We start from the raw sequence: 14,622 nt of genomic DNA, 5'->3' as shown, positions 1-14,622 counted from the left end.
ATTCTGTGATTCCCTGAATCACCACCACCAGCCTGTGCTAAACTCCCGGGACGGACTGGGGGCATTTGACCCCATTTCCAAAGTGCACCCTGTGTGTACCCACTTTCACGGGGTTCTCTCTCTCCAGGACAGGGCTGAGCCCACTGAGCACAGCAGAGCCACGGGACAGGCTGTGCTGCACCAGGGAGGGCCCAGCACCTCCAAAGCCTTTCTATGGTGCTGGGGACGGTGCTCAGATCCCACAGGGATGGAAGGTGCTGGAAACCCTCCCAGGGGCCACATTCCCAGTGCATGTGTCTAATGGAAGGTGTCCCCCCCATGGCAGGGGGTTGGAACAAGATGGACTTTAAGGTCTCTTCTAACCCAAACCATTCCAGCTGTGCCAGAGCTGATGCAGGGGGCAGGACCTGTGCCCAGAGCAAATGTCTGAAAACCTGTCTGGTGTTTTCTTTCTATTTTTTTTTTTTTTTTAATACAAGGTAAAACCTTTATTCCAACTTTTCATTCCTAGGAATACAACACCTGAAAGACAGACATGGGGAAAAAAAAAGTAATATTGTTATAAAATGTCACATTTATTGCTACATTACTGTTATATACAGGACAGTTCTCAAAATCTACTTTAAAAAAGTTAGGATTATTTAAAAATTCCAAATAATCCAGCCAGCTGTTTTGACACTTGTATAAAATTATTTAAAAAAATGAAAACAATTCATATCTTGAGGCACTCAGAAACACAATTTCATCCCCCAATTGTGATTCATTTCAAAGAGCAACGCATTTCCCACCCCCAAATACTTTATTTTTTTTTTTTTTGCTGGGTTAGGCATATATATATATATATTTACTATATATATAGTTCAAAACTATAATGTGTATCTGATTTAAGAACAAGGATTTCAGCCACTTAAGTACATCTGGATTTACAGGTAGGCAGCATAAACATCAAAAGCAAGGACCATTTTTTTTTTTTTTTAAAGGCCAAAAACCAAAACCAACCAGGGTTAAAAATAAACAACTTCCGCAGGCATCTCCCATCTGCTCTCCCACCCCCCATCCTACAAAAATATAGAGAAAGAGCATCCCAGGAATGCTTTGTTTCCCCAGCTGGAGCCCTCCACACCCAACAGGTCATTCCCAAGAGCTGGAACCCTCCACACCCGATGGGTCATTCCCCAGCAGGGGGTTGGGATCATCCCTGTCCTGCCTCTCCAGGTGCCTCTTTCCCCTCTCCCCTCTCCTGGCACAGTAACCACGGCTGGTGCAAGGCTTCCCCTGGCTCCTTCCCTGCCCAAGAGGCCCCACGTTACAAGGTTTGCTCCACAGCTGGTGGGTTCAAGTGATTTGGGAAGACATGGATGGCACACCTGTGGTGTCCCAGCTTGCTGCCTCGAGGAGCACCACGGCTCCCCTAAGCACAGCCCAGGGGTGCAGGGCATGGGGATGCTCTTGGTACCAGAACATCCCGTTTGGAAGCAAAAAACCCCTTTGCTCTCCTGTGCTGGTGCCACAGCTGAGCCGAGATGTACCAGGGTGAGCGTCAAACTGTTTGCCCTCCATCATGGCAGGTGCTTGGCTGGGCCAGGGTGGGAACTGAGAGCCCCAGGGAGCAGGAGATGGACAAAACCAGGGGAACAGTAATGCCAGCATGGAGAGCCATGGCAGGACTGCCTCCTGGGCTAGGCTGCAGGATGGGCACAAAAGGTTTGGCAGAACACCTGGAGCCTGCACCACCCTCCTAACCGGAGCCCAGCCTCCTGTGGGAGTCCTGCAGGCCAAGGCATGGCAGTGCTGGCTCCCAGGAAGGGCTGAATTGCCCTGAAAATCCAAGTACAGAGCACCAGATCCCCCCCACCTGCCCCAAAGGCAGGGAGAGGCAGCCATGCCATGGGACTGACCTCCCGAATCCTCCTGCCTCCACCCCAGCTGATGCCCCACTGCTAAGGGAAACAGCTCAGAGGTGCTGGCTGGAGAGACTGAGGAGCAGGGGAGACAGGGAAACACTCCTTCAGGCTTGGGGGGCTGAAGGGAGAGCGGCCAAGCCAAGCCTGAGGTTCAGGTGCTAAGAGAACAGTCTGGGCAGCAACACGGTGGGACTCAACTTCTCCCTTCAGGGCACGGGGGATGAAGGATGGAGTGAGCAGAAGGCACGGGAGGGTGAAGGAGGTGTGGAGGGGCCCCAGCACCAGGCCTTGCCCCCTCCAATTCAGTGCTCAGCTCCCACAGAATGACTTGGAAGAGGTGTTCCTGCTGTCTCAGCCCTCATCTGCCCCCTCCCAGCTCCAGGGCACAGGACTTGGAATGCTCTTGGAGCTGCTAGAAATGAAGCTGGACTCTGAGAGCAGCAGGGAGGGAGAATTCAGCAGTCATGGGAGAAGAGCAGAGAGAATGGGCTGGGCTGGGATCTGGAGAGTCCTGGTGAGAGGAGAGGGGGTTGCATAGGATTTAACAGGGCAAAGACCTTGTGCAAGCTTGGGGGACAGAAAACAGGCCTTGCTATTGCTGGTGTTGGGCAGGAACGGGGGAGTCCAGTGGCCATGGCTTGCTCTGGGTTAGCCAGCGCTGCAGGAAGGGCAGCAAAGCTCAGGGGGTGCAGGGCTTGGGGGTTCCAAAGCCTCTTGTTTCTCAAGGCCCCCCAACCTGCTGAGGGGAGGATGTGAGGAATCACTCCGTGAGGGCCTAGGGCCCAAAGGTTCTGCTGGCTTCAGTGGGGACACTGGGGGGACACAAAGGACCTTCGAGAGCAGGTTCTGCACTGACCCTGGAACTGCAGTTGCTATGAGTTGGTCTGACTGGGGGGTCGTGGCAGGGAGGTGGCTGCAAACAGCTGGAATTCTGCTCCCTGGGCTGTGAGCAGCAGCAGCAGCAGCAGGAGCAGGCAGGCTGACACCACTGCCCCAGCATGAGCCCAGGGAGGTGAAGGCTCGGGGAGGCTGCAGCTCCTTTGCTCTGGGGCAAAAGCAGGTGAAAGGGAGAAAGAACAAAAATCTGCAATCTTCCTGTTAATAAACTGGATTCCAGACACTCCTCAGCACCGTGGCATGAACAGCTCATGTAGGGAGGCAGGGGGCTGGCTGGGGGGGGGAACAGAGCAGACCCCCGGGGCTGGGGACCCCGGGACTGCACTCCAGGACTGTCCCTGCCACACAAGGAGTGTCCCAAGGCAGATGGGAACCCAGTTCTGCTGCTTGACTGGGATGCAGCCTGGGAAAAGAGAAACTAGAAGCTGCACAGAGGGGAAGGCAGCCCCTTGATTCCCTATCTGACGATGGAAGCTTTGGGGGGGCTCTGTGGCCCCCGACAAGGACGGGCACATGGCCTAGCAGCACTTGTGCATGCAAGGAGAGGAAGCAGAAAACTGAATAAATGGCACCCTGCAGTCTGTCACCCACCTGGGACACCTCTCTTGGCAGCACCACGGGTGTGGGGGACATGAAGGCAGGCAGAGAAGCAGGTTTGGGGATCTGTAAGATCCCAAGTGGAATGCCAGCACAGCCCTGACCTGTCCCTCAGTGACCATGACACCTAAAGAAAAGAGTTTCACTGCTACAGGGTGACAGTTCAGGGTGGTATTTTGGGGACTGCACCTGATAGTGCTCGTTTTCAGAAAAGCCACTTTCCCTGGCAGGTTACAGGCACCACATTCACACCGAACCAAACACACTGGGAAGCCAAAGGAATTTTTCCTTGCTGCACCTCCCAACTGCTCCGTGAGCACCTGGAAAGCAGAGATGCCACCGAGGCCACACTGGGCTGGCACACAAAGCTGTGCCATTGAGATGGCACAGCAGTGCCACCCCCACATTGTGCTTTTGAGCTGGAGGAACCAAGATCTCCTCCAAACCCTGGCTCCGAGGGTTTATGCTCAAGGATCTTCATCCAGGCCTTGCCAAGGAAGGAAGTTGCCTGGATTTGCTGTCAAGAAAACAGCATCTCAACCACTGAAATGCAGCTGAAAAGCCCCATCTCTGTTGCAATGCCTGGGAGTTTGGGGATGGTGGGAAAGGCTCTGGCTCATCAGGAATCCCCCCTGGCCTGCAGGACTTGGAGAGGATGAAGAAGTTCAGCAAAATTTTGAATAACTCATAAATCTTCTCAAATTTCCAATTTTGTTGAGTTCCTGGATTTTTCCTGACTAGTCTCTTTAATCCAGTTGACCGTGACTGCCACCTTCATTTCTTGTGGCAAAATCAAAGGGTTTGGGAAGCACTTTAAATTTTTTTGTAGGGTTTCAGGCTTGCCAGATCTGGGACACTGTTCCATCCCTCCCAGTCCTGGGACACTGCTCCATCCCTTCCACTCCTGGGGCAGGGGCACTGAGCCAGCTGAAAACCCTGAGCAGTGAAAGCCCTGCAGCCCCATCACTGTCCCACCCATGGAGCAGGAATTCTCCACGGGATGAAGCCACCTCTCACAGCTGCAAAAAGCAGGTGCTGAGCCCCCAGATTTGTACCCCAGAGCATGAACGGGAGTCAAGGAGTGTCACACATGGAGGGAAACCTCATCCATCTCACTGCCCTGTGCTTCAGCAGCCAGAAGAACCCAAAGGAGTGAAGTGTCATAAACCTGGCAAGCTAATTAGGCTGAAATGTGTCTGTTGACACAGGCAAGAAGAGCCTGGGCTGCTGGAACTGCTGACTTTTCCTGGCTTTCCTGGGGACACAGCTGGGGGCTGCTGTGGTCTCAGGTCTCCCCACACAGAAGGAATGGTGGGAGCAGCAAGCTGGGGAAAGCCAGGAGCACCCAAAAGCTTCAGAGCTAAGGTTGGATGCTGTGGAGCCCCAAGGCAGTGCCAGGGGCAGCAGGGACAGTCCCAATGCTGCCCTGGCACTTGGACTGGCTCCTCTCAGAGATGCTGCAGGAGCTGAGGCCACAGTGCCCAGGTGAGGAGGGAGATAAGCACTTCCAGCAGGGTTTGCCAGAGCACAAAGTGCAGCCACGAGCACAGAGGAGCACCAGGAGGTTATGCCAAAGCCCGGGACCCAATCCTGTTTGCCAGTCCTTCCCTTTCCCAAAGCAGCACAGCTTCCCCAGGAGCAAAGGCTGGAGCAGCAGAGGGGAGAGATGGACCCTGTGGGGGAGAGGGGGGGTCCAACCATCCTCATTGTCCCCACGTCCCCCCCCAGCCAGCACCCGTGTCCCGTGCACTGTCCTGTCTGACTGGGCTCTGCCAGGCACATCTGGGCAGCTGTGGCCCCAGTCCAAGAGCATTCCAGATGTCACACTCCCTGGGGAACTGCCCCATCCGCCTGCAGAGCTGGGAAGAACCAGGCACAAAATGTTTCAGAAGGGGAAGGAGAGGGAAGAAACGAGTAAATTCCCGGTGGATGTTTTTCCGTGGCCATCTCCAGAACGGCTGCTGCAGCTCAGCACTGCCCAGCACCTCTTCGTTTGCTCCACACCTCCGGGGCACCCAGTGGGGCTGCCAGGGATCTTCCTCCTGCTGAGCACTCTGGAGCGGCTGGAGCAACACTGGGAATCCTTGGGAGTGAGGGATGGCTGGCCCAGCTTGGCTGCTGGAGCACGTCGTGCAGGGCGGGTGCTCCCGCTTCCCTCCTTCCCAGCACGGAGAGAGGAGCCCACAGGCAGGTGAAGTTACCACTCACATCCCCACGGGAAGCCCATGCCGAGCTCAGTTTGCCTCCAAGGATGCCCTGGAGATGTGACAGGAGGTGACAGTGGAGTGTGAAGCTCCTCTCCCCGAGCCTGCAGCGTTTTCCACTTCCAATGGTGGTGACTCCAGTGCAGGGAGAAGGGATCCTGCTGCTGGTCGTGGCTTGCCCAGGGCTGGAGTGAGCCAGGTCACTGCTCCCTTCCTGCCCCAGATACGGGGCTGCCTGGCCCCACATCCCGCTGCTGCCTCCACCTCTTCCCAGTGCTCCAGCTTTGTTCACTTGGTCTTTGTTCAGCGCTGCTCCTGGAAGTGCCTCCAACAGCTCTGGCGTGTGGGGAAGGGGCGCTTCCCTCCACCTCGGGCTTTCCTCATGCATCCGTGTTCCTGCTCCGCTTTGCCTGGAAGTGCCCCAGTCCCTGGATCTCTTCCACCCCTGCTCCCTCCCAGCAGCTCCGGGACAGCCGTGGGGCACCTCCTCTCCCACAGCAGATCTCCGGGAACAAAGCAAACCTTGCAGAGCACCTCGGTCGCCTCCCGGGAGGAGCAGGGGCACTCCTGCCACTTGCTTTGCTGCTTAACTTCCTTTTCCCAAATCAGAAGTGGCCGAAGCAAAGAGATGGTGAATTCAGCACATGAGTTTGTTTGTTTTTTTATCATGGAAGGTACAAGCCAGGCAAGGAAGAACATCCCCTTGCTGTGGCTACATTCGCTTTTAGTGGCTTTCCGAGCCGAATCTGAGAATTCCTCTCTTTATATCCAGTCTCTCTTAATACAATTTTAATATTCTGGTTGATCCTAAAGATGCAACGTTAACTATAGAAACAGCAGCAGAAAAGCGGAGGGTACAAGACATGTTTTTATACAAAAAAAAATTCTTTCGTCGCTTACAAAACATATGCAAAAGAAGCTAAAAAAAACCAAAAGGCATTGCTATTTGTTCTACATAAAAAATCTCATAACTAATGTTCTTTTTTTTTAAAAAAGAAATATCAAGCTTAGGCACAATTTTGCTGCTGGCTGCTTGTGAACAAGCCAAGAGAACACGCCACCCCCTCCTAACTGAGTGATATGTATTGACTGTTCTGCACTTTATACTTAAGGCAATTTTTTTGTTTTCGTTCTGTTTTTGACAAAAAGTGTTTTTTTCCACCCCTTACGTCACACCAGGATCCGTCTGCGTGTGTCAGTATGAGCAGTACTACAGTCCATGGTTCAAGAAGGTTGCAGGTCACACCGAGGGCTTTCTTCCTACAGATCTCTGTATCCAGAGGAACAGGGAGACCTACAACTAAAATAAAATAAAAAAAAAGAGTCTGAAGTGATGGAAATCCAAATGAGAATAAACCTGTGCTCCTTGCAGGGGGCCCCGAGGCTGCTGCTGCAGCCTGTCCCTGCAGGAATCAGCCCACGGGGCTGCAGCAGAGCTGGAACATGAGCTTTGCCTTTGTTTGGCTCAGGCCACCCCCAGGCACCCACTGGGACAGGGGACACCAAGGGACTGTGGCCCCTCCATGCACCCCTGGTGGGATCAGCTCCTGACCCACCCCTCCTGGATCTGCTCAACCCCCCCCACCATCTCTGCACCACTGGGATAAACAGGCTCGGCTGCTCCTGGCCAAGCACGGGGTCCCCCTAAAAATGGGGACGGACCCTCAGAGCCTGTGCCTGCTACAGTTCCAGTGAAGGATTTTTCACCTTCTCTGACTCTCCTGGAATTTCTGGAACCTGCCCGTTCCCTCCCGTAGAGCCGCAAGGAAAAGGAGTTGCTGGTTTCCAGTGGCCAACTGGAGCAGGTCTGGGAGATGCAGAGCAGAGATGAGCTCACTCGGGGGGGGAGAGCACAGAAACCCCCCATCCCAGCCATGGGGCTGCAACTCCTGTGGGCCAGAGGCTTTGGGTGTCCACAGGGCACATGACATGCCCAAAGAATTATGGAACGGTTTGGGTTGGAAGGGACTTTAAAGCTCATCTCCTTCCAATCCCCTGCCATGGACAGGGACACCTTCCACTAGCCCAGGTTGCTCCACGTCCCATCCAACCTGGCCTTGAACACTTTCAGGGATGGAGTGTCCCCAGCCTCTCTGGGCAACCTGTGCCAGTGCCTTGGACACGTGCAAGTCCCTGATTTCAGGTAAATGAAGCAGGACCTTGGCTGGTGCTGAGGGAATGGGGCTGAGCAGCCACAGCAGAGCAATGCGTGTCGGCACGGGGTCGGGGTGTGGCATCACGGGGGAAAAACGGTACCTTTACATGTGTCCAACAGGGTTGTGACCGTCTCCTAGACCAGGATGTGAAGCTGAAAGTGTCATCTGGGGGTCTCCTACCACTCCGGACACTTTCTCCTCTTCCCGACGCTTCAAGCAGGCTGCTTTAGGGTTCAGGTTGCGCTCTGTGCCAGGAACAGGGAGGGGGAGCAGCCTCAGTGTGGGCAACAGCATCACACAGGGCAGCAGCAGCATCCAGGGGGGAGAGCGAGGACAGAGCCCCCAGAGCAGCCCCAAGGCACCACGTGGGGGGACAAGCCCCGTGCAGCTGCTCCCTGCTGTGCCTGCAGGAATTTGGCTGGACCCCTGTTCGAGCAGAACCCCAGGTCTGGCTGGACTCCCACACCAATTTAAACATAGAATCCCGGAATGGTTTAGGTTGGAAGGGACCTTAAAGATCATCCAGTTCCATGGGCAGGGACACCTTCCACTAGCCCAGGTTGCTCCAAGCCCTGTGCAACCTGGCCTTGGACACTTCCAGGGATGGGGCAGCCACAGCTGCTCTGGGCAACCTGTGCCAGGGCCTCCCCATGTGCCTGTTTCAGGAACCCCCACGTGCCTCAACCAGCTCTTGGAGTTGAGGACTGTTTTCCAAAGCTGCTTAATGGGATCCAGGTGCCAAATTCCCATTAGGCAGGAGGGGAGAGGGAGAGAGCAGCCTCAAATCCATCCTGGGCTGGGGCCAGGGAGAGCTCGGCCAGCCCCCAGGGGTGCTGCTGGCACTGCAAACACACACCTCGCACCGAAAGCAGGAGTCAGGACAGAGATGCACGAACATGCAGAGACAGGGGGGAGAGACAGGCCCCGGAGTGCCCCTGCCAGCTGGTACCATACCTCGTACTTGCTGCTCCAGGCCCAGAATGACCTGCACCGCTTGCTGTAGGATGATCAGTTTGGTCTGTGCTTTGTCCGTTTTTAAGTGCATCTGACACATTCGTCCCAGTTCCTTAAAGGCCTCGTTAATGTCCCGCACACGCACCCTCTCCCTGGCGTTATTGGCCATTCTCCTCTCCCGGTCCCTCAGATCTTTGTCCTCCAGTGACAAGGCCTCGTCTGTACTGCTGGGTTCACAGCACCACAGGGGTTAGTCAGGGGGTGGTACCAAGGGGGTGAGTTATATGTTGCCGTGCTGGGAGTGCTCCTGGTGTCCACTGGAAACGGCCCAAACAGCCTCACTTTGCAAAAGCCAATTCCTCTGGGTCCTTCCAGGAGTGGCCTGGGCTGTGTCACCTCTGCGAGCCAGGTGAAGGTGCTGCCAGCATGAGGCTGGGTGCCCACAGGGCTGGAGGGTGTCCTTGGGGCTGGAGGGTGCCCATGGGGCTGGAGGGTGCCCACGGGGCTGGAGGGTGCCCACAGGGCTGGAGGATACCTTTGGGGCTGGAGGATGCCCACAGGGCTGGAGGGTGCCCATGGGGCTGGAGGATGCCCACAGGGCTGGAGGATGCCCACAGGGCTGGAGGGTGCCCATGGGGCTGGAGGATGCCCACGGGGCTGGAGGGTGCCCACAGGGCTGGAGGGTGCCCATGGGGCTGGAGGGTGCCCACGGGGCTGGAGGATACCTTTGGGGCTGGAGGATGCCCACAGGGCTGGAGGATGCCCACAGGGCTGGAGGGTGCTGCTGCAGGGGCAGTGACGCGGCATCGACAGCGACACCTTCTCTCCTCTGCAAAATTTTGCCTCCCTGTTTTTGTTTTCGGCTGAAAACTCCAAGTCTGGGGGACAGGTCTCAGCCAAAAACATCAGGTCTGAACCCCAAAAAAAGACTTTTTGGCTGAAAGCAAATCCCTCTTTGTAAGATTTCCTTCCAAAACTCCACCTGCACCTCCCAGTGAAGGCGTTTGTGGCAGTGGTGCCACAGCAGCAGGAGCAGCCTGGCCTGGCATCCTCTTAGGGGCTGGGGGCAGCACCAGGGGCAGGAGCCAAGTGCCTGGGCTGCTGCTGAGGATCAGATCAGATGCAGACACTGGATCCCACCAGAAGGGGGTGATTTTCTTTTCCAAGCACACTCAGAAGCTCTGGGAGAGCCTCTGCTGCCGACAGCACCCCATGGACGCCCGAAACAGGCCAGGACAGGGGGCAGGCAGAGTCATCCTGGCAGCACCTTGAACCACGGCCTTGCCCGCAGCCCGACCCCTCCAAAACCCCAATTTATTCACAGACGACCTTCTCCCCCAGAGCAAAATTTCCTGCAGGAAGACACCTATCTGAGGAGGGTCCTTGGGTGAGCCCTGGCACTGGGACAGACTGTGGCCTTCCAGGGGAGCCATGTGGGGATAAGCCTTCAGTGAAGAGGGGCCGCAGAAGCAGAGCCTTCCTGGAGGGCCTCTGAGCCGTGTATGGACACAGGAAGGGGGAGCAAGTGCTCCCCAGGCAATGGTTTGTGTGGGACAGAGGGCTGCCCACTGTCCCTGCCTGCAGCCTCTCCTTGCTGCCTCCTTCCTGTCCTTGTCCCCTCCTCGCTGCCCCAGCTGGCACTGCCACCGTCTCTCCACACACCCAGGATGGGCAGGGGGATGGGGCCTCCGAGCCACCCCACAGCAGGACCCCAGCTCGCTCCTCCCAGCTCAGGCTGGTGGCCATGGGTCCTGGCTGGTGGCTCTCCTGGGATGTCACAGCTTGGATGTCACTCCTGGGCAGGACGGAGCCATCTCCCTGCCCCCAGCACAGGGAGTTATAAGGCAGCTCTGGCTGCCTTGTGCCCCGATCCAAGGGGTCACCGACCTCCCTAAAACCCCTCAATCTCCTCCTTTCCCTTCCTGCCCCATAGCTACTGTGGCAGCAGGAGGGTCCTGGCAGCCCCATTTCCATGGGGTGTGAGAGTGGGATTCTCTCCTGGAAACCCACAGAGAGGGGACACAGGCTGCCTGCACTAACAGTGCTGAGGGCTCAGCCACTTCCCTGGCTGCCTCCAGGAAGGGTTTAAAAAGGGACAAGCGTGGGAGACCAAAGTGAACACGGTGCCAACTCTGCCTAAGCCCTGCCCCCCTCGGTCCTGCCTGGGATCCGTGAGCAGCAAGTACAAGGTAGAGTGGGACCACCGAGAGGTCACGGCTGGGGACTGTCTGTAGGAGATCGGAAAGAACAGAACCAAAAAATAAAAACTCGAAATAAAATGGAAAAAAAAAAAATCAAAAGGAAGGGGAAATTAAAAAAGAGACAGGAAAAAATATACATGTTATGAAAGGCAAAAAATTACAAACTGAAGAGAGGCACAAAGGACTCCAACATCAAGGCACAGCAAGGCCAGCAGAGAGGAGCACAGCCAGGCACAGCCCCCGACGCGTGTTACGACAGGCTCTGCAGAGAGAAAGGGGGTTATCCTGCCCCAGCACCCCGGGCTGGAGCGGGAACATGCACTGCGGGATGCGGGAACAAAGCAGCAAAGTCCTCCGGAGCGGGACACCGAGCCCTCCGCTTCCCATCCCACGGGGATGCAGCACCCAGGGGTGGGTGCACAGAGGGGTGCACTCAGGAGATGGTGCACACAGGAGATGGTGCACACAGGAGATGGTGCACACAGGAGATGGTGCACTCAGGAGATGGTGCACACAGGAGATGGTGCACACAGGAGATGGTGCACTCAGGAGATGGTGCACACAGGAGATGGTGCACACAGGAGATGGGTGCACACAGGAGATGGTGCACACAGGAGATGGTGCACACAGGAGATGGGTGCACACAGGAGATGGGTGCACACAGGAGATGGTGCACACAGGAGATGGGTGCACACAGGAGATGGGTGCACACAGGAGATGGGTGCACACACGTGTGGAAGGAGGTGAGGGTGCCCCATTGAGGGGCAGACTCTGCACGCACCCACCGGCAGCTCCAGGCTCAGCTCGGAATGCGCAGAGCTCCCAGCTTTTGTCTGGGACCAGCCCGTGCAGGCGGTGAGGGCTGCTCAGCCCAGGGCATCCCGCTGCCCCTGGCACAGCTCCGGTGATCCCAGGGGTTTGCCAGGTGCCACACAGGTGGGCCAGGAGCGCAGAGCCCCGCTGGGCATGAGGCGGGACAGGGATGTGCTCTGTGCTCGGAGCAGCCCTTGGCGATGGCAGATTTGGGTCCCTCTGGGAGATTTGCTGGCTGGGGTTTTTCCAAGCTGGCCAAGCACGGAGCAGCCCTGGCTGCGGGGGAGTGACGGCGCAGGGCATGCAGCACACGCAGTGGCAGTGGGGAACGGAGGAGAGAACAGCAGGGAGGGATGCAAAAAAAGGCAAAAAAAAATAAAAACAAAAAGGACATCAACAGCCTTGGGTTGGTCCCCAAGGCCACAGGGGAGAGAGACAGTGCGAGGCACCACAGCACGTCACAGGAGACAGACAGACAGACAGCCCCGTGCCGATCAGATACGTAAAATATCACCACTCCGGGACCCTCACTGACCTCTAACTTGTTGCTCCAGGTTCAGTATGACTGATACGGCCTGGTGTAGGATTAGCAGTTTGGTCTGCGGTTTTTCGCTGTTTAGGTGCAGTTGGCACATGCGTCCGAGCTCTTTAAAGGCCTCGTTGATGTCCCGGACCCGCAGGCGCTCACGGGCATTATTGGCGACCCTCCTTTCTCTCTCTCTCTCGGCTTTTTGCTCTGGGGGAAGAAGATCGTCCTCCTCATCCTCATCTTGACTAATGGTTTAAAATAAGAACGAGACAGGGACATTCCTCGCGTGCACTCTCAGCACTGGTCAACTCACAGACAAGAAACACACGGCGAGGCACCGAGATGCCGAGCCCCGCGTGGCCCCCGGTGCCCCGATGGACGTGCTGGCCTGAGCCACACGCTCGGGCACAGGGGCACGCAGGGACTTTGGAGAGAAGCGATTAAGGCTCTTCTTCTGCCTCTTTTTGTTTTGTTTTGGTTTGGTTTTAAACAACAGAGAAAGAAACCACGATGCAACTAAAGCTTGTTGTTGCTGGGAGGGCACAGGGTGGCCCCGAGAAGGTGAGGGCCGACCCGGAATCCCCAGCTGGAATTTGGGAAGACACAGCCCTCTGCCTCCAGGGCAGGAGCGGGGCTGGCACTGCCCTGCTGGGCACCATCACCCTGGTGAGGTCTCCGAGCTGGTGGTGGGGCTGTAGAACAGCCAGTGAGCTGGAACCTGACCCGCTGCCACTTCTCAGCTGGATGTGACAGAGGACACAGGAGCCCAAAGCAGACAGCAGAGATGCCCCAAGGCAGGGAAGAGGTCAAACCTTCCCTGTCTGGGGCTGAGCACTCGCTCCTTCCTGTGCACAGCCCCGAGGGCCCACGCAGGCGGGTGCAGCTGCTGTGGATGAGGTGCCTCCCTCTGCTTTAGGAGCACGAGGAAGCCCTGAGCCCACAGGGACAGGAGCCAGCAGGAGGGTGGCAGGGACCCTTCCCCTGGGGCAGCAGCAGGAGCCCAGGCTGTGTGAGGCCACACCAGGCTCCCGGGGTGGGCAGGGGCTGGGGGTCTGTGCCACAGGGTGACCCTCAGCCTCACCGGGTCAAGCCCAGCACCCGGCAGGTCCCGGCGGCCACACCCTGGCCCAAACACCCCCAGCCTGGGAACAGAGTAAGTGAAGGGAGAGACCTGTTCAAAGAGCACCTTGTTCTGTTCCGAGAGGGTTTCAGCTCCTTCTTCTCCTCCTCTGAGTTATCTGCCACTGATGTGTTCTCTTCGTCCTCCTTCTCTTCCCTCTTTATTTCGCTCGTTCCCGAGGAGACGCTGCTCCGGCCCAGCCCCCCGGACAAACCTGCTGAGAGAGCAGAGCCACGTGCAGGGCTTGAGGGGCCTGACCCACACAGGAGGCTGGGGGGTCCCCAGGCCCTGCTCCTGCTGTGGCATCCCAAACTCATCCTGCACTGCTGCTCCGCAGGCAGGGAAGATGGAGGTGTGCTGGCTCTGCCCTGCTGCTGCTCCCTGTTCTCCCTCCACCTCCCAAGCCCTCCAAAATGAGAGCTCAACCTCTCCAGCACAGGCTGTGCACCCACAGCTGGCAGGAGGGACAGGGACATGTAGGTCAAACCTAGTAGGATTAGATGGGATATTGGGAAGAAATTCTTGGCTGTGAGGGTGGTGGGGCCCTGGCACAGGTTGCCCAGAGCAGCTGTGGCTGCCCCATCCCTGGAAGTGTCCAGGGCCAGGTTGGATGGGGTTTGAAGCAACCTGGGATGGTAGAAGGTGTCCCTGCCCATGGCAGGGGGTGAAACTGGATGAGCTTTAAGGTCCCTTCCAACCCAAACCAGTCTGGGATTCTATAAAATCTCTGGAAAAGGCTCAAGGTCAAAACTGCCCTGTGGATCATGCAAGGAAGCACCAGCCTTGCAGGAGCATCCATGTCCCCCTGGGCTGCTGCTGCACAGGGCTAGACCTGACAGGTGACCCAAACTCCCTCTCCCTGGCAGGTGAGCCCTGGCACAGGTGAGTCCCTGGCACAGGTGAGCCCTGGCACAGGTGAGCCCTGGCACAGGTGAGTCCCTGGCACAGGTGAGCCCTGGCACAGGTGAGCCCTGGCACAGGTGGGCCCCGACGTGCAGAGCTGCCTTACCGCTGTACGTGTCCTGCTGCCTGCTGAGGTCGGGGAGTGAGCTGGGCTGGGATGGAAGTGTGACGTGGTTGTGGAGCAAGCTGGGGTTGCTGGACAAGCCGTCTTCGGGGTGACCTCCTCCCACCTACAGCACAACAGGCAGAGCAAGGGGGACGTGTCACAGCCAGCAGGCAGGGGGACAGTCACCTGAGGACACCCCCAGGGCTCCATGGACTGGGCTAAGGCCCAGCTGTGTGCT

The 14,622-nt window shown here is 57.0% G+C and overlaps 1 protein-coding gene across 13 annotated transcripts in view; it reads right to left on the bottom strand.

The window, feature by feature from the left end:
• Positions 1-554: 554 nt before the first annotated feature.
• The window catches only part of TCF3 (transcription factor 3), an 85,486-nt gene continuing 71,418 nt past the window's right edge, over positions 555-14,622 (bottom strand). The window contains exons 16-20 of one of the 13 annotated variants that reach the window (XM_039387566.1): positions 14,385-14,508; positions 13,427-13,592; positions 12,262-12,500; positions 7,859-8,003; positions 555-6,902 (exon numbers count right to left, since the gene is read on the bottom strand). In XM_039387566.1, coding sequence (XP_039243500.1) covers positions 7,861-8,003; positions 12,262-12,500; positions 13,427-13,592; positions 14,385-14,508 — 672 coding nt within the window. In that variant the 3' untranslated portion in view covers positions 555-6,902; positions 7,859-7,860. Of the gene's footprint in view, positions 6,903-7,858; positions 8,004-8,712; positions 8,940-12,261; positions 12,501-13,426; positions 13,593-14,384; positions 14,509-14,622 lie in introns of those variants that run through there. The other 12 variants (XM_039387568.1, XM_039387571.1, XM_039387569.1 and 9 more) reach the window with 12 other exon arrangements.

Source organism: Pipra filicauda, unplaced genomic scaffold, assembly GCF_003945595.2.
Source record: "Pipra filicauda isolate LSUMZ 115617 unplaced genomic scaffold, ASM394559v2 scaffold577_size276649_pilon, whole genome shotgun sequence".
Classification (NCBI taxonomy): domain Eukaryota; kingdom Metazoa; phylum Chordata; class Aves; order Passeriformes; family Pipridae; genus Pipra; species Pipra filicauda.
This window is presented reverse-complemented; position numbering and strand designations above follow the sequence as displayed.